The sequence below is a fragment of the Balaenoptera musculus genome, chromosome 7 (assembly GCF_009873245.2).
Source record: "Balaenoptera musculus isolate JJ_BM4_2016_0621 chromosome 7, mBalMus1.pri.v3, whole genome shotgun sequence".
Classification (NCBI taxonomy): Eukaryota; Metazoa; Chordata; class Mammalia; order Artiodactyla; family Balaenopteridae; genus Balaenoptera; species Balaenoptera musculus.
The window spans coordinates 44,361,675-44,381,793 of record NC_045791.1 but is presented as its reverse complement, the minus strand read 5'-3'; the positions used below and the strand labels follow the sequence as shown (position 1 = coordinate 44,381,793).

The 20,119-nt window shown below is 36.0% G+C and overlaps 1 protein-coding gene across 4 annotated transcripts in view; it reads left to right on the top strand.

The window, feature by feature from the left end:
* Positions 1–20,119, top strand: part of IFIH1 (interferon induced with helicase C domain 1) — a 55,832-nt gene that overhangs the window by 19,960 nt on the left and 15,753 nt on the right. For all 4 annotated transcript variants that reach the window (XM_036859033.1, XM_036859030.1, XM_036859032.1 and 1 more), the window contains exons 4-6: positions 6,554–6,658; positions 11,887–12,107; positions 19,414–19,624. In XM_036859033.1, coding sequence (XP_036714928.1) covers positions 6,554–6,658; positions 11,887–12,107; positions 19,414–19,624 — 537 coding nt within the window. The remainder of the gene's footprint in view (positions 1–6,553; positions 6,659–11,886; positions 12,108–19,413; positions 19,625–20,119) is intronic.

Here is a 20,119-nt window from a genome sequence, read left to right as displayed (position 1 = left end):
AGAAGCTTGGATCCAGGAGAGAATATGCAAGGTGGGTGGAGGTGGCTTCTCTCCATTCTGCAGGAACACATGTTCCCTGGCACAGAGAGCAGAGTCTGACAGACCAAAATGTTAGCGTGTATGTGTGTATGTGTGTGCGTGTGTGCACGCACACACACAAATCCATATACATAGAGCTGAAAATGAAAGTCCTCTATCTCCTCTCAAAAAAGATTATTTCAAAAGAAAAGGAATTAGGTATTATTAGTATGACAGTAAGCACACTTAAGAAGTTCATGAGGCTGCATATGTGCCCATATGTGCACATGTGTTTGAAGCTTTAGGGGTGGTCTTTGCTGTTCCAGACTGTGGGGATTATGCAACTGGAGGGAAGGTGGGGATAGTTGAAGAAGTGAAGCTGATGTGCGTCACGAGGTCAGAACTAGAATAAATATACCATTATCTGGCAAGTGAAAGTAGACTATTTGCAGACCCTGTAAGCACTACCTCTCAGGAGAATGGATCTGTTGGTGCCCTTCTTCTTTCTCAGTAGCACAGAGGCTTGGCCCCCTTCCTAATGTAATGCAAAACGATTTTCCAGCAAAGAGACTGACAGCCTGAGGCGAGGGGTAAGAGGAGAAATCTTTTGTGGAGTTAGACATGCATCTTAGGCTGAAAATAGGAGGGACGCTACCTGGTAGGGGTAGAAGAACCAATTTGTATCTTATCTAATGAAACTCACTCAGTTCTTGGGCTGAATAAACGATATACTTATCAACTAATTGTTATAATAGCATTTCTCCAGCAGAGGGCAGACTTTACATTGGAATAGATCTAAAAAGGCTTTCAAGGAAGAGGTTTTTTTCAATTGAAATTTTTTAATTTCAATTTTCTTTGGCTTCTAAATGGTTTAAAAATATTTTAAAGTATTTAAAGTTCCAGAAGATGTTAAATATAAAATTTCTCAGATTCAAGTTAATATTTCTGCCATATTAGTAAACTATTCAAGATGTGATTATAAAATGAGGCAGTTTTTTTCCATGGCTTATGGACTGGTCTTAGACACTATTATTGTAAGCAAAGCTGTTCTGTATTGTGTTGTTTACAAAATTATTCTAGAAATCCTATCTTTTAACTGGATGAGTATTGTTTTTCTTCATTCCAATAGATTTTGATAGGAATAACTGCTTTTCTTTAACAGAAATCACCAGTGTTTTCTAATCTGTTTCATAGCTAGCTTAGATATTTTTCCTAGAGGAAATGACACCTATCTAAAAGTTAACTAAACTTATTATGTAATCTAACTCTAATATTCAAAGCTCATTTAAACAGCAACTTCATGAGAATTTAAAATTTGTTTCTCTTAAAGATTTATTTCCTTGATCTAACAGAATCATTCTCATGATAAAGGAGAAAGTAGAAACTAGTATTTATATTTTTTAAATTTTTAAAGATTAAGTCACTTGTTAGCAGTGGCTGAGCTCAGATCTGGAGACTGATCTGTTTGACTCCACAGCACATGTTCTTGTCATGGGAACACCCAGTCTCTGATCTATTTTAAAATCATAGACACATGACTATTCATTAGGACATAAGTCCAGATTGATACTGTGAAAAATATTGATACAAAGAATGAAACATGATAATCCTATATAATCAATTGTAGGAATTCTTGGCTTATAAACTCAATAGGTTGGTTTAATTTTGTCATCACATAACACTTTTTTGATCTGGCTTTTTGGGGTGTGTGTGTGTGTGTGTGTGTGTGTGTGCGTGTAACATGATTTCTTTAGGTGAATGCAGGAAGAAAATCTCTGGGAAAGGCATTCTCAATGTTATGGGAGAGACAATATATTTTCTTTAATTATTAGAGTTATTTCCTTTAGTACTTCTACTTCTATGAAATCAAAAAAATATATCAAATGCATAAGAATTTGCTGCCAAGGAAACAAAATTATTTTTGTGTTGAGAAACTGGAGATTTATATATCCTTAAAATGACAAAGAAATAGACCTCTATATGCTGACTTTCATTTTCATAATGATCTCTAGCCGAATTATTGCAATTAATTTTAATTAATTTTAATTTTTAAGAAGGATAGAAATGCTCTTCTTTTATTTGTGTGCAGAAAAAAGTTTAAAACTTAGTGCGGATGTTTAATCAACTATACTCCAATATAAAATACAAATTTTTTTTAAAAAGTGTGGATGTTTAAAAGTAAAGTAAATGAAAGTTTGTGGGTGAAATCAGAGATGTTAGCAAAATAAAATAATCTCTAACTTTCTTCCGGGAAAGATAAGCTACTTCAAGATTGATAGAAAACTTGACATTACAATGAAAACTTAAAAAAAAAAAACAACTTTCATTTCACTTAACACTATGGATGCAGTACTGTTTGCTTGTTCACAAAGCTTTACAATGATCATCAGCCATGCTAGGCATTGGGCAAAAAGCACTGGAATTTCATTTCTTTTTATGGCTGAGTAATATTCCATTGTATATATGTGCCACATCTTCTTTATCCATTCATCTGTTGATGGGCATTTAGGTTGGTTCCATGTCCTAGCTATTGTAAATAGTGCTGCAATGAACATTGTGGTACATGACTCTTTTTGAATTATGGTTTTCTCAGGGTATATGCCCAGTAGTGGGATTGCTGGGTTGTATGGTAGTTCTAGTTTTAGTTTTTTAAGGAAACTCCATACTGTTTTCCATAGTGGTTGTATCAACTTACATTCCCACCAACAGTGCAGGAGGGTTCCCTTTTCACCACACCCTTTCCAGCATTTATTGTTTCTAGATTTTTTGATAATGGCCATTCTGACTGGCGTGAGGTGATACCTCATTGTAGTTTTGATTTGCATTTCTCTAATGATTAGTGATGCTGAGCATCTTTTCATGTGCCTCTTGGCCTCTAGTTGCAGGGCAGGAATAAAGAGGTAGGCGTAGAGAATGGACTTGATGACGTGGGGTGGGAGGGCGAAGCTGGGGCGAAGTGAGAGTAGCATCGACATATATACACTGCCGGATGTAAAATAGTTGGCTGGTGGGAAGCAGCAGCATAGCACAGGGAGATTGGCTCAGTGCTTTGCAGTGACCTAGAGGGGTGGGATAGGGAGGATGGGAGGGAGGCTCAAGAGGGAGGGGATATGGGGACATGTGTATGCATATGGCTGATTTGCTTTGTTGTGCAACAGAAACTAACACAGTATTGTGAAGCAATTATACTCCAGTAAACATCATTAAAAAAGCAAACCTCAGAAGTCACAGGAAGAGAAAAACTGGAGTTGCTCATCTTAACCATGAAAAGTTTTCATTTATTACTTTGAAAATAAACTTTATTAAGTTGCTTAGAAAAAAAAAAAGCACTGGAATGTTAGGCTTGGATTCAGAAAATGAGACCCCCAGCTCTGCTCCATTCTAGCTGTGTGATCTGGATAAATCATTTAACCTCTCTGAGACTTGGTTTCTCACCTGTGAAACTGAGGTGATAATAGGTATCTACCACATAGGATGTTGAGAGCTTAAAACATCACTTACATTACATCTGTGAAAGCACTGAGCTCAGTGTCCTCTGACACATTGTAGATTTGTTTGCTAGATCAAAATAATCCAGATAGTGAACTTAATTAATAATACCCTCTTTCGGTAGTAACTTTCTTTAATATTCATAAATTATTCATGCACATTGCATTAAGCAGCTCTCCAAAACCTTATGTATGTTGGAACAAAGCTTGGGGAAAATCCTGACTTTACATATACACAGAGGAGGTCTAAGATAGTGGTTTAACTGCTAGTGATTAGAAAATGAAATGAAAATCAAGTATAATTTCCATCTGGATTATACTTAGTGGAAAACTTAAAGATACAATGTTCAGTTTTAGATAATAGTTGTTAATGTTTTTCAGTGTTTTTGGCATTGTCTTCAGTTCTCAATACCACATTTAAAGCAAGTGAAAAGCATGTCAAAATTCACTTTTTTTGCCTTAAAAATCTTGGTCTCTCTTTCTAGATCTAGAATTATCCTTGCAGTGACATTTTCCCCATCTCATTTTACACCTTGCCTTTTCCTTACAACTCATATTCTCTTTTCATCAGTACATCTGCCCAAAACGCTCTCCTACTTGACAGTTCTATCCCACACTCGCCTCTGAGTTCCTAACAAGGCATACCTCTGGGAATTGCAAAGTGCCATATTTAAAATCTCTCAGTGAGATATACAGGCTTTCCCGTGTGATCATAAGGGATTCCTCAAATCTGAGTTTCAAAGCTAATCTACGACAACTGATAAGCACAGTATTTTCACATGAGTATATTTGTGTTGTGCTAATATACTTAAACAGTATGCAAGTCCACTGACAATTTTATTTTTTACAAATTTCTTATAAGCTTTCTTTTAACTTTTAAGAAAGCTATCTTACATATTTAATTGGCATTGGCTGTAATTCCACTATATTTCCCAAGCTAAATGGGCTTATCCAAGTTGGAAGGGAGATGTCACAGACACACGTCACAGATGCGCAATGAAATAGTAGTCGGCAATAAAAAGGAACAAATTACTGATATAAACAGCAACGTGACTGCATCTTGAATGTTTTATGCTAAGTTAACAAAGCCAAACATAAAGGCTACATAGTGCCTGAATTCATTAATATGACATTCTGGAAAAGGCAAAACTCTAGGAACAGAAACCGAATCAGTGATTGCCAGGGGACCGCAGGAGGGCAGTGACAGCAAAGGGGCTTGAGGGGATTTTGAGGTGATGGAAAAATCTTGATTGTGATGGTGGTTACAAAACTATACATTTGTCAACTCATCGAACTATCCACCTAAAAAGAGTGATGTTTTACAGTATGGAAATTGTACCTCAACATACCTGACTTAAAAAAAGAAATAACCAGTTAAAGAAAAAGAAGATACTTGTAGTTTTAAGGAGTTGTATGTTGTCCCTTTCCAGAGACATTTTATTGATAACATACTATCTGTCTGTTTTGCACCCATTTCTATTTCCAGTTTAAATATATGACACTCAGACTAGTTTTACATAGCTTAAGCCTTCTTTAATATAATTTATTTAGTGCATTTGGAAGCTTTAGCATAAAATAATAATTATCTAACACGTGTAAATATTATGAAATATTATTAATTGTAAAGATATTTTATTTATTTATTTAAGCCACACCGCATGGCTTGCAGGATCTTAGTTCCCCAACCAGGGATTGAACCCAGGCCCCGGCAGTGAAAGCACGGGGTCCAAACCACTGGACAGCCAGGGAATTCCCAAGAGATTTTTAAATGACATCTTGCCCTAGTAATCCACCAACTACTTGAATTTTATTTCATTTTCCAATCACCAGCAATTAAAGTGCAAAGAGCTTGTTGTACCTAATACTACTCCATGGTTGTCAAATCCTGTGAGATAAATTTTGCTAGCTCCATTTTATTTTTTATTTTATTCATTTATATTTATTTTATTGAAGTATAGTTGATGCACAATATTTATATAGGTTACAGGAGTACACAATGTTTAAAGGTTATACCCTGTTTATAGTTATTGTAAACTATTGGCTATATCCCCTATGTTGTACAATATATCCCGTAGCTTATTTTGTAATAAGCTATTTTATAATAGCTTGTGCCTCTACTGGCCCCATTTTAAATAAGGGGAAGGAAGTTAGGCTCACAGCATTGCCAACAGCAAATTTCACAAGTCTTTCTAATTCCAAAACCAACATCTGTAACCATCTTTCATTTATTTTTACCAGTTTAGCAGTAGTTCTGATCCTTGCGGGTGGGATTGCATAAATCCTTGGAAATAAACTGTAAGGAGGGAAGTTTTCCCTTGAGGGAAGGGAGGTTTTCAAAAGGAATTGATACTGAGTACTGAAAAGAAAAAATCAGGATTAATAAGTGAAAGACGTACCCTTGCCCCTCATATTAATTGTAATTCTTTGATGGAAGCTTAGTTTAAGTACAGTAAAGAAAAAAAATTATTTCCAACTTCACGTAAGCTCCCAGTGCCACTGCAATGCCAGGCTTTCATGATATTCTTCCTGAGTAAATTCTTTGTGAGATTTTAAAGTTATGTGTATCACTGAACTGCTATTTTCATAACCTATCAGTAGAACCATGTACTTCATTAATTCATTAATTTTTTCTATAATTTATTAATTCTCTACCGTTTTACAGGAAAATGACTCAATGGTTTCTATATAGTACTTTTGCTTAAATGACATTATCAGGCCTAGATCTTCTTTGTTTGGACAAAATTTACACATAGGGGGACGACAAAAGTCATAAACCCTTACAAATTTGCATGACCTCTCATATTGGATGAATGGTACTTTAAGTAGGTAGATACATGTATTTGATTCAGTCTCCGACAGCTGCTCATCTATAGTGGAGTTTTTAAACGTCGCTTGCCAGAAACTCTTACCTTTTATTCGTAGTCGTCTGGGTGTACTTTCTCCTCTTGCATTGAACTGTATGTACTGTGTGCTGTAGAGGTGTGCAGTTAAAATACGTTTATTCTCAGAAATATTTTTAAAATATTTTAAAATGTTTTCCTTTGCAGAATCAGACACAAGTTTGGCAGAAGGAAGTGTCAGCTGCTTAGATGAAAGTCTTGGACATAACAGCAACATGGGCAGTGATTCAGGCACCATGGGAAGTGATTCAGGTACTGCCGAACTGTTGTGTAAACCTTAAAAAGTGTGAAATAAGACACCATATAGTGGAAGCATGGGGGCTGTTCATACCCTCCCTAATGTATTTATGCAATGAAAGCAATTCTTTTCTACAGTTGAAGTAGTTTTGGAACTTTGCCATTCACTTTCTTTAAAAGTACAACTTACAAAAGTCTTAGAATCAAGCTCTCTAATTTTGATCCAGCACATAGCTTTTTGGTCTGGCATATGCCACGTTCCATAGAATCATGTAATCTATGTTATTTACATGATCTGTTTCAATTAATCTGACTGCTTTCAAATTATGTACTCAATTTTGTACATTTTTTTCCAACCCCTAATTTTTTTAAATTAAAATACATTATAAATAAAAAATACTATCAATAAGATGAGTATGACTGTAGTTAATGGCATATAATGAGTCCTTCTTAAAATAAGAGCTAGAATTTACACATATAGTTAAAAGAATTTCAATTTGTATAAAAACCTCTTTAATTGAGTTTGCAAAATATATTCATCACTAAATGAGAAATTTACTAGGTATTTCCCAAATTGTTCTTCGTATCAGTTGAATATCCCACCAGCAATAAATAAGAGTGCCTCTTCCCAATCCCCACACTTTAGCAAGACTTCCTGTTATCAGACTCCCCAACTTTTGTCAGTCTGATCGATTTCAAATCTCTCCTTTCTGTTCTTTGAATGTGCACTTCCATTATTATTACTAAGGTAAAATGTTAACATCTTTTAAGAATGGATGATGGGTCCTTGGATATCTGTTACACAACTTTCTAACATTTGGCTATATGTTTGAAATATTTTATAATTAAACTTAACAAATTAGCACAAACAAAAAACAATGTTTTGCAATGTGGCCAGCTAAGAGGCAGCAGCAAAACGGCAAATTAAGAACAAATTACTTCATTCTTCATTCGTTCAGTGATTGAGTTGTAGAAAACACGGAGAAAATATTGTGCACTTTAGATTATCCTGCGTTGTCAGAAGGATTCTAGAAATTTACATCTACAATAGGCCTAAAGGGGCAAAACAGTTTACATAAAGATGGCCATCTGCCCTAAAAGCTTTCCCAATTGGAATGTACCACCTCTTATATTTAAATGCCCTTTTCTCTTAGTAACACCCCTGAATCTCTTAGAACAAGTTGGTCTGAGGAAACACAATTCACCAGATGTCAGTCATAACTTTAATGTTAATTAAAAAGGGTTAATTAATTTTCTGTTCAATTTAGTCAGTGTTTATTAAGTTCTTGCCATGTGCATATTTCTGTGGATTGTATTTGTTTTTTCTATGCTTGTTATACAACTGTTAAATTTAATATTTAACATTTTTATTAAATGCTATTGATGCTAGAACTCAAAATATACTCTAGCTAATATTTAACATCTTTATGGTTGCTTTAAGCTTGTGGGCCTCATCCTAATTTTTGTTTGTCTAAGTAAGGGCTTTTCAACAATATTCATTCATTTAATAAATATTTAATGGATATTCTCTATGTGCCGGGCATTTTGTCAGTTTAGAGCTGTTAGCAAATGTAACTATTTACTGATTTTCAGTCTTCAATGTGGCATGAAAGACATGATAAATCTGAATGCAACCTACTTTTAAAAAGCAAATACATTTTCAAAGGCAAATACATTTGAAGACAAACACATTTTTAAAGGGCACTCACTGAAGCTCTGGATGGTCAGTGTTTAGGAACAAAGACTAGTGGGTATAAAATTGCATAGTGGGTAGCAAAATTCTGAAATTATGAAATTCTGAAATTCCTTTCCCTCAGGTGCATGATATAGGCTGAAGTGGAAATCAACTCAAAAACAGGTTTATGTAAACTGCGAATTGTTAAACACATATTGAATCACTGAAAGCATTACAGTGTTTGGGATTATGTTTTAACTTCTGAGGTTGACATCAAAGGGACCCTATTCCACATGCCCTTTGTTCACCTTCAAAGGTTACATGATGGGCCATAAGGATCATGGACGTGACATTATGTTCCTTCTTAGAAATATTATTATGCCCTAGTAAAGCATAATTAGTGGCACTTATAAAGTTTAAATATTCTAATTATACTATGGGAGGCTTTTTTGTTTTCCTGTTTCTCATTCTCAGAGAGATAGACTGCTTCTCTCAAAGTGGCAATATTTTTGGCAATGCACATTGGCCTGATATAAAGTATTTCCTTACTATTTCGAGGTAATATCTGTTAATATTTGTCCAGCTGGGATGGTGTATTTTTCTGAGGTTACATACTATAGGTAAAGGAATACTTTGTCGATTTCAAACACATGCAGTGACAGACCTTTTCTCTCCAAGAATAACTCAGCTGTCAAAATCAATGTGAGAATGAAATTTGCCACATGGTGTAGTTCCAATAGAATGTTATTATTTAAGCCCTATTTGATTTCATTTTTTGACCATTTGTAGGGTATAGTATAATTTTAAGGTCTTTGATTAATATTTGTCATAGAGGATGGGCACAATGTTATTCAAAGCCTGTGCATATTTTAAATACCATTTTCGTTGTTGCATTTAATTGATTTTGCTTTTCAAAGAGAGCCAAAAACAACAAACAAACAAAACCCAAACATTTTTTTTTTTATAAGGGAAATTGGCTCCTGGCTCCTTGATACCAGCCCAATTCTCTCCTTCTGGTGGCAGAGAAGAGAAAATTCTCTTTTCGTTGCTTATGTGGATACATTCTTCCATCCCTATGTCAGAGGATGTGATAAGGCAAGAATCAGGCTGAATATTTAGCACTCACCCAGCTCTTTTTCTTTGGATGCTATCCTCACAATGAATCCAGCTCTACTTTTTCCATATTCACTCTGTGCCTCTCTTTTAAACTTGGGGGCACCCATCAAGTTTCCTGGACTTGACTCAAAAAAATATGGACGATATTGAGCTGTCCACTAGCCAGATATTTTCAGTGGCAGTAGTGGAGTGTCCTAGCCTCTGAAGTCCTTGTAAATAAGGACTGTGTTCTTGGGAGTGCCTGGCATTTAGTAGGCACCCAGTAAATGTTTACTTCGGAATGAATTAGTGGTACATTACTAGATAAGTAACAGTAAACATCACGCATTTGGTTCAAGAATTAAATTTTGAACATGATAGCTCTTAACTCTTCTTAAGCGTATTAGTACAACAAATATCTAATATACATGAGTGATATTGATGTCTTACTCATTTGACTTCATTTTAGATTCCTGGAAAAGAGACTTAGAAAATTGGTCTCAGTTTCTCTTTTTAATTTTTGTTACCCAAGGATGTAGTAGTAAGCATGAAAAACAAAAGGGGAAAGTGATTATTAAAAAAGTACATGCAACTATTTTGAGGGAAGCTGAATTTTATTATTTTCTTAAATCTTTGAAAAAAATGTACCTAGAGTGAAATTAAACAGAGAGAATTTGCTGATATCTTTTAATAAATTTCCTACCTCAAATGGCAATTTAGCAAAAGTAAATTCCTGGATCTTGGTGTTAAAACACAATTTAAAATACATCTTCCTTTGCAAACATTCTGGCTCTTTTGGAAAAGTTAGGTGGCAAATGCTCAAAATATAGGTGGAATATTAGAATTTTGATAATCTATAAAAGCCACTTAGAGAAATAATGATATTCGTAAATCAACTTGAATCTTACATAAATATAATAAAGATGAATTATAATTGCTATAGAGTTCAAAACAAGCATGGAAAGAAAACTTGTCAATGTATGTTTTTAAAAGCTGGTGATCTTGAATGAGTTTTTCCTGACAGTCATAGTAAATGAATCAGCAGATGAGCCAATGATAATGTAAATGTATTGCATATGTGTTTACTCAGCCATACAGAAGGCAAATTTCCTGCCAGGTTAGTAGATGACCCTTACTAAGTGGTATTTGGTGTGAATTTTCCTACCTGTTCAGATAGTGCTATAACAACAAGTTAAAACCCAGTTAAATAGAATCATCCAGTTCCTGAAACGGAACAATCAGCAACTTTTGGGTAGTTAATGGGATCATGTTAGTTTAGTTTTATTGCAATCATTGATAAGAGAAAGAACGCTTACTTCACGTGTAATGAAATACTGATAAGTGCTGTCATTTCATTTTTTCTGTAATTACATAAAGCATAAGATGGGCTTTTAAATTGATGTAATATCTATTTTACTGCATTCCACATGGTAAGTTATACATTTTTAGATCTTTTCCTCTGACTAATTAGATAAATATGGTCACTTCTAAACAAAATATATTTAAACCAAGATATATTATAATGATTTGATTCTAATGTTTATAAAATTAATGTATGTTAGTACTTATTTTATCAGTATTTTAAATTTAGAAATCTATGTTAATTGGAAATATTTTTAATATATTGTACTTTGAGTTTCAGGAAAATATGAATGCGTGGAGACATACCTATAAAGAAGTGAAAAAAACCACATTCAAAACCAAATGGCAAAGTTAGTTACAATTCAGTTAAAACCATCAAAATCGTTTTTCATCTTTCAGTGAAAACATAAAAATTAAAGGCTAGCACGGGAGATTTTCCTTTTCCCTAAATATTGCTTCTGTTTAATCTGGTTGTCTTAAATGGCAAAAATGGGATTTGGGGGGAACCATTTTTAGATATTTGAGATAGATGATAGATAGATAGATAGTTAGATAGAAGTGCTCTTTGGTATTCGGTTTGTCAGGTAAAGTTTTTCAAATGAAGGAAAGTAGCATCAGCTCTAATATTTCTTTGCAATAAAAAGTGAGGGGAAATACAGAACAAGGAGGACTAATGAGTCCTACTTTCCCAGTTCCTCTTGATCTGTTGGTGGAAAGGCTAAGAGAAAAAAGTGGGGCAGAATGGTTCCACAGAGAAATGGCAAGTCAGATGCATTAAGAACCATAAACTGCCAAGTCTGCACCACAGTCATTTCCACTTGGCTTTGCCCACTCTGTGAAAAGACTCTTCTGTGTTGCCCCCTCCTAGGCCTCCATCCTGTTAATTCATTCCCTCTGTACCCCCATCTCCCCAGGCCACTTCCATAGTGCTTGGGTTGTATCCTGCAGATGCGGAGAGTGGACACCTATTTGGTACAGAAAATAGAACTTTGGTTTGGACCACACGTGAAAGGGAATTTAAGCCACAATATTTATGTTCAGTTTCAGGCCTCCTAGCCTTAGTTATTTTGTTGCCTATTTCCTTATTTTTCTTCCCTTTCACCTCCTTCAGATGAAGAGAATGCGGTACAGAGAGCATCCCCTGAGCCAGAAATGCATCTCAGGCCTTACCAACTGGAAGTGGCCCAGCCAGCCTTGGAGGGGAAGAATATCATTATATGCCTCCCTACAGGGAGTGGGAAAACCAGAGTGGCCGCTTACATTGCCAAGGATCACTTGGACAAGAAGAAAAAAGCATCTGAACTTGGAAAAGTTATGGTCCTTGTCAATAAGGTATTCAAACAGCACAGAAATAGAACATGGTTTATTTTCATTTTACTTTTCTGAAGCATTTGTATAGTGACATTTGTAACAATGGATCACACATTTAGTTTAATTAGGAAAAATGTCAAAATAGGTAATTTATTTTAAATCTTTGCTTTTCCAGCTATTTGTAATATCTCAGTTATTAGCCGTTAAAGTCGATTTTTTTTTTCTCTTAAGCCAGAACATTAAGTTAAATAGCTGTAACTGAGGTATAAAGAGTATTTTACCCAGATTTTCTTTAAGGTGAACTGGTACTTATTTATCACTGCATATGAACATAAAGGACCTCAAAATATCCCTGGAATCTAGGTTTAAACATTGTGTTCTGGAGTCTCTTTAACCACTGACCCTTAGTCAAAAATGGCAAGTGCTCTTTATTCAGAATATATGCAATTTGGTTTGAAGATGAAGAGAAAATTAAGTGAATATTTGGTTGATTTATATCAAATTAAATAGATAAATTTTCAGATATTTTATATATGTAATTATATATATATATCATTCAATGCAACTGAGATTTTCTTTAGTATTTATATCTTAGGATTTTTGAAGCCTATCTTCATAAACAGGTATGGGTCTCCTTCATTTTAAACAAAATCTAGTTATCTGAGCTTTATTCAGATACATCAGAGTTTATTAATTTATAAATCTGCAAATTGGGGATATTAATCTTTACCATTTTATGGAGTAAAATTGAGTACACTTTTCCATGACCAGAAACAGTCTTTTTTCCCATTACTTATGGTAACTAGATTCTCATTTACTCCTTTACAGAAATTATAGTGATAGACTATATATGTAACTTTCCTCTGTTTTTTGGATTTCTATTATGCTGAAAGTTTTAGTTGCAACCTGCTTTTCAGTACTAAAGAAACATACTCAGAATCCACTATCTTAATGATTTATGTCATGTAGCTCCAAATGCACTTTGTATGTACATGCCAAGCCTAAAGACTGCTCCTTTATTCTTACATGCCCACTATTAGAACAGGTTTTGTGTATGTGTGGTAATGGTGATACGTTAGAATTTTTTTCCAGGGCTTTTCATGTATTTCCTTTATTAAGGATATTATCTTTTGGAATAAAAGAAATCTAGGTGTGAATACAATTTCTACCTACCAGTAATTTGATCTTGGGCACATCACTAACTTCTCTTACTTTAGTTTCCTCATCTGTAAAGTGAATAAAAGAATACTACCCTATACAGGGTTGGAAGTTTAAATTAGATAACCTATCTAAAGCCTAAGAGTGACTCAGTGAATATTAGTTCTTTCTTCCATCCCTTCCTCCTCACCTTTATAACTAATAAAGTGGAATTCCTTAACCAGTGAGCAGGGTCTTAAGTGCCAGGTCCGGAGAAGAGAACAAAGTTAATTGGATTTGAAACCACTTAAGCTGATGCTCTTGATACCATTTGAACATTCTGCCATTTCCTCAAACTCATTCCCTTCATCTACTCTCCCAAAGAGCTCTCCTTACCTACTTGTCTGTCTCTCTGTTGGTTATATTACCTCCTCCAAAGCACATAGCCTCAAAACCTATGAATTATTTTTGATTCATCACCTTCCTTTTCTTCCCTTATCGGGTCACAGCATCTTTGACTATTAGAGTTGAAAGACGCCTTAGAGATCCAGTTTTTATCCATTGCTGAGTGGTTCTCTCACCTCTGCTGAGTAACTTCTCATATCAAGGAGGTCCTCCTTCTAACAAGACAGCTCAATCCATTCTTTGAACAACTGTCACTGCTGGAAAGCCCTACCTGCATTCATCAAAATCTGTTTCTCTGGAATACACACTCATTGGTTAGTGTTCTTTCCTCTGTGATTATACAGAGTAAGCTGAGTCTTAATTCTTCTGCCTTATGACAGCCCTTCACATAGAGAAGGAAGGCTTGCATCATGTGACTCTAAAGTGATTTTTCTCTTAGTTTCCTGGGATAAGTACTTCCGGTTGCTTTATACGTTCTTCATATAACATGGTTTCCAGACTTTTCATCATCCTGAGATCTCATACTTTTCCAGACATTATCTAAAACCCTGTTAAAACACAGTGTCTAGGGCAGAACAAAATACTATAGATATAGTCTTAGTGCGGAGTATAGGAGAGATGAGATGTGACATTTTGTCCGTGACTGGGTTTGCCTTTGTCACCAGTTCTGGCACCACAGACTCATCTGGAGTTTTCTATAACCTAAGAACCCTCAGCTCCTTTTCATTTGAAAATCTGTTAAATTAGGCCTCTCTTGTTATTTTTGTGCAGTTAATTTTGAGCGTTAGTGCAAATACTTACATTTATTTTTTTCATATTATTCATCTTGATTGACCTTTTCAGGTCTCATGTTTTTGTATGCATCTCACGCACCTTCCTTTTTGTAAAACTCCTTATCCTCTCAGTGCTGTATTCTGGTTGCGAATCTTTCATCCCTTTGGATCGAGGTGATACTTACAAATGCACATTTGCAGCCATGTTTAAATGTTAAGTTATCCTCATTGGTTACTCATATTCATTGCATTGTTGTGTAGACATTTAAGGACATGGGTCTAATTCCTGATCTGTTTCCCTGTTGTTTTTCCCTAAGAATTATTAGAAATCCCTCCACTAGATCTTCCATCTATGTCATAATCGTTTACTTTATTATCCCATTTCTTTGAATTTTAAAGTAATTTCAGCTTTAATTCTTTTTGATTGAGTCAGGTAATCTCAGGCGCAGTAAGTCAATATAACCTGCATTCTGTATTTGGCCCAGTGGCAAGGTATTATAACCTTTGATCTAGGAAGGAGAAATCCTGTTCCTAACACCATTTAGTTTTATCTCCCTCCATCCTTTCCAAAGTTATCGCCTTCAGATGCAGGGAAAAATGAAAACACCACCTGTGTTCCCAGACTTTCTATTTCCTATCTAGGGCTTCAACATCATGAGAGAGAAATCCCAGGTTCCTTCAGATGCTATAATGCAGCCCCATATGATTCAGCAGAAGTGGGTAGCAGTTGGGTTTGATTAGTCTTGGCAGGCACTCTGTCACACCTCAGGAAAAGGCTCCAAGAGGCCCACACGCCTCCCAGTTAGCCATGTCAGGCTTGCATCTGGCTCTCTCTGTGTCCTTCAGTAGGAAGTCAACACCACCCAAAGTGAGTCTCAGGATTTCCAACACCTGCTACCACCTGTGACAATGTCTTTTTGTTCTGTAGACCAGAAGATGCTGCTTCTTTGGAAGATCTCGGCCCACCCTTTATGGGCAGAACCTCAGGTTTTTATGCCACTCCATAGTATAGAGATTCTTAAATCATTCAACAACATGAGAGTATTTAAAGACAAATCAAATGCAGATCCTGCCCTCAAGGAATCTACAGTCTAGGAAATGAGAGATATGTATTAATATAATAATAAATATTGTATTACACTTTATATTATCTAATTAAAACCACACAGCTATTCTTTGAAGTAACCATAATTATCTCCATTTTACCAATCAGGAAACAGAGATTTTGAGGCTTTAATTGGCCTGTCAGGGGTCATCCAGCCAATAAGCGGCAGAGCTGAGACTTGAACGCTTTTCTTCTGAAGTGAACTGGTCCTCCCTTCTGTCATTCTCCACTGCTAGAATAAAAGGATGGTGAAATACCAGGGAAGTTTTCTGAGTACTGGCAATATGTCAGTGTCTATTTCATTTAATTTTCATAATAATTCCACCACAGGTTAATATTTTCCTGACTTTATTAATGTGGAAATCGAGATGATTAAGAGCTTTGTCCAAGGTCACACAATAAGCAGGTAGCTGGAGCAGCTGTTTTCAGAGCTCACTTTCTCTCCTCTGGAGCATGCTATCTCCACTAAATTCAATTTTCCTTCTCTTCCCCAGAATCTCTTTTGCTGACTTCCTTCTTAGATTATTTCCTCTTTCTTGTATAAGTAGAAGGAAAACAATAGTTCTAGAAAAGTAAATTGGAAATGACTGTGGAAGAAAGAGAAGAGCTGGATTATTTCCTCTTTCTTCTATAAGTAGAAGGAAAAGAATAGTTCTAGAAAAGTGAATTGGAAATGACTTTGTGGAAGAAAGAGAAGAGCTGTGGTTCTCAAATTTTAAAAAGACCTAAATGTCATATTGGAAGCTTCATAAAAGTGCAAACTTCCACTTCCCTGGTGGCTCAGTGGTTAAGAATCCACCTGCCAATGCAGCGGACACGGGTTCGAGTCCTAGTCCGGGAAAAGCCCACATGCCGCGGAGCAACTAAGCCATGCTCCACAACTACTGAGCCTGTGCTCTAGAGCCCGCAAGCCACAACTACTGAAGCCCGTGCACCTAGAGGCCATGCTCTGCAACAAGAGAAGCCACCGCAATGAGAAGTCTGCGCACCGCAACGAGGAGTAGCCCCCGCTCGCCGCAACTAGAGAAAGCCCACGCGCAGCAACGAAGACCTAATGCAGCCAAAAATAAATAAATAAATAAATTAAAAAAAAAAAAAAAAAGAAGCACAAGCTTCAAGACTCAGTCCCCAGAGATGGTCAGTCCCTAGATTAAGTAGTTCTTGGGTGTGGGGCTCAGGAGTCTGTATTTTCCAAATCTCTGAATTGATTTTGTGGCAAGTAGGCCAGAGACTTCACTTTGGGGTTGGAGACGGGTGGGTAGGCGGGAACCACTAACTGAAAATTTCTCTTTCTACCTGTGTTATGCTCTTTCACTTACCAAACTTGGTTATTGATTCACTTTGTTTCCTTGGAATTCATGGATTCCATTGAACTCCTTCTCCCCTCCACATTCACTCTTAGAAGCCCTCACCATTTCTACTAAATAATAATACAAAGACGTGTTCTTCCTACACGGTTCTCTCCAGCCAGGAGGATCAGCCAACCCTTATTTTTCACATAAGTGGAGTTCATCTCAAGTTAAAAAGAAAAAAAAAAGAATAATGCATACCTTGCAGACCAGTGGAAAGATAACCACTGATCACATTATCAGGTAATTAAATTATGAGGAGTATAATGCACATTCTTTGATGTTTGCCCTTGAAACTCTTCCTGCCAACTCTATTTGCCACACTGTACACTCCTGGGCTTCCACTGTACAAATTCTCCTAGGATATGACCTGCAAGATGGCCTGGTTATTCCTTTCCCCAGTATAGGAGCTATTCTGAACGACTAGTGCTGTGTAGCCTTGAGGTGTCAACTCAACCACCTTCAGCAGGCACTACAACATACAGAGAGTCAGCTCTTTTTTTCTCTACATGCAACAAAACCTTTATTAACACTTTGAACAGGTTCAGCTATTACCGAAGCTGGTAATTTCTAAATGTAAATTGGGGTAGAACGAAGAGTAATGCCATCATTTGGGCATTGTGAGTGAAAGACTGAAGAACTGAGAGCCACCCCTCCGACAGAGGAGCAGGTGCAAGCGCAATGTTTTCTGGAAGTTGTAGTCAGATAGAGTGAGGCCATCTTCCATCTGCTTGCCTGTAGAGATGAGCTCTGCTGGCCAGGGGGGGATGCCTTCTTTATTCTGGATTTTAGCTTTCACTTATATTCTCCACGATATCACTGAGTTCCTCCTCCAGGGTGATGGTCCTGCAGGTCAGGGTCTTCAGGGAGATTTGCATTTTGAGCTGTTAGCGCATGTGAAAATACTGTGAGTCACCCACCAATCAGGTGGAGTCACCTCAGTGCCAACGCACTCACTGGACAGCCTCTCCGAAAGCGTTTTCATTGATTTGGTGTTTTTGTTTTTGTTTTGTTTTTTAATTGAAGTATAATTGATTTACAGTGTTTCAGGTGTACAACACAGTGCTTCAGTTTTATATATATATATATTATATATACTCTTTTTCAGATTCTTTTCTGCTATAGGTTATTACAAGATATTGAACATAGTTCCCTGTTCTATACAGTAGGTCCTTATTATTTATCTGTTTTATATATAGTAGTGTGTATCTGTTAATCCCAAATTCCCAATTTATCCCTCCCCTGCCTTTCCCCTTTGGTAATCATAAGTTTGTTTTTTTTTTTCTTTTTTTCTTTTCTTTTTGACTGCACCACGCAGCTTGTGGGATCTCAGTTCCCCAAGCAGGGATTGAACCTGGGCCATGGCAGTGAAAGGCCGGAATCCTAACCACTAGGTCCCTAGGGAACTCCTATAAGTTTGTTTTCTATGTCTGTGAATCTATTTCTATTTTGTAAATAAGTTCATTTGTATCATTTTTTAAGATTCCTCATATAAGTGATATCATATCATTATTTGTCTTTCTCTGTCTGACTTACTTCACTTAGTAGGATAATCTCCAGGTCCATCCATGTTGCTGCAAGTGGCATTATTTAATTCTTTTTTATGGCTGAGTAATATTCCATTATGTATATATACCAAATCTTTTTTTATCCATTCATCCGCTGATGGACATTTAGGTTGCTTCCATGTCTTGGCTATTGTAAATAATGCTGCTACGAACACTGGGGTGCATGTGTCTTTTCAAATTAGGGTTTTCATCTTTTCCAGATATACGCCTAAGAGTGGGATTGCTGAATCATATGGTTACTGAATTTTTATTTTTTAAGGAACCTGCTATTTTGTTCTTTCTCAGCCACCAAAGCTAGTCCAGCAGTCCATCCCTTCACCGCCATCCTTTCCCTTAGGCAATGTCTTGCCTCTTCACCTTTGGTTTTCTGCTTCCTCCAATTCCTTAGGCAGGTTGCCTCTGGCCTGATTCCCAAAAAATAACTCTACAGAACAATTCATAAGGGTCCTATGAACTGTTATACAAAATTTAAAGTACTCTGCTTGGTGTTCATAGCCCTTTACAGCTTGACCCTGTTTTACAATCTCAAAATTTATTTCTTATTCAGCCTTAGTTTCAGTTTATCTCTTCACTGACCCATGGTTTACAGATTAAAATTCCTCCTTAAACCCCTCTTTTGAGGGGTCAGTTGCTTCTTCCATTTTGCTGTCACTTTCTATGTGTTTCCATGGGAGAATGATCACATTGTGTTGTGATAATTTGTTTTGTTTTGTTGATTCTTGGTCCATGTGCTCAGCTAGAATGAGTTCCTGACAGTTGTCAACCATAATTTAAACATCTTTGTGTCCCAGACACAATGTCTACACCTAATAGACATTCAATAAATGCTTATTGACACGTGAATGAATGGAATGATGGATAGGTTGTTACACCTAATTAACTGATAATGCAAACACCTCTGTTAATGCTTGACACATAGTAGGCCTTTGATCAATACTCCTTTTGTTTGACAATGCTCTTTCTCTCTTTTTAACTTTGGCATTTTTAAAGGTACCATTAGTTGAACAGCTCTTCCGCAAAGAGTTCGAACCATTTTTGAAGAAATGGTATCATGTTACTAGATTAAGTGGTGATACCCAATTGAAAATAACATTTCCAGAAGTTGTCAAGTCTCATGATGTTATTATCAGCACAGCTCAAATCCTTGAAAACTCCCTTTTAAACTTAGAAGAAGGCGAAGATGATGGTGTACAGTTGTCAGGTTGGTTGAAATGTTTATTTTTGTAAAAAGAATTAGTAATACTAAAGGTAGTAACAGAGGCTGTATTAGTTACATAATTTTTAAAATGTTGATTCATTTTGATTTATTACATTTTATCAATTTTTAATTGATGTATACTTGATTTACAATGTATTAATTTCTGCTGTACAGCAAAATGATTCATTTCTACATATAATACTTTCTTTTTTATATTCTTTTCCATTATCGTTTATTGTAGGATATTGAATATAGTTCTCTGTGCTGTACAGTAGGATCTTGTTGTTTATCCATTCTAGGTATAAAAGCTTACATCTGCTAACCCTAACCTCCCACTCCATAATTTTGATTTAGATTGTCTTCCATTGCTTAAATTTTCATTCAAACCCTTCTTCCTTAGGGAAGCAAACAAAAAGTTGGATAAGTTTTTAATTAGATCACTTTATTCTGCATAAGAATATCATTATTAAATCAAACACTTACTGGACTTTTCATTTA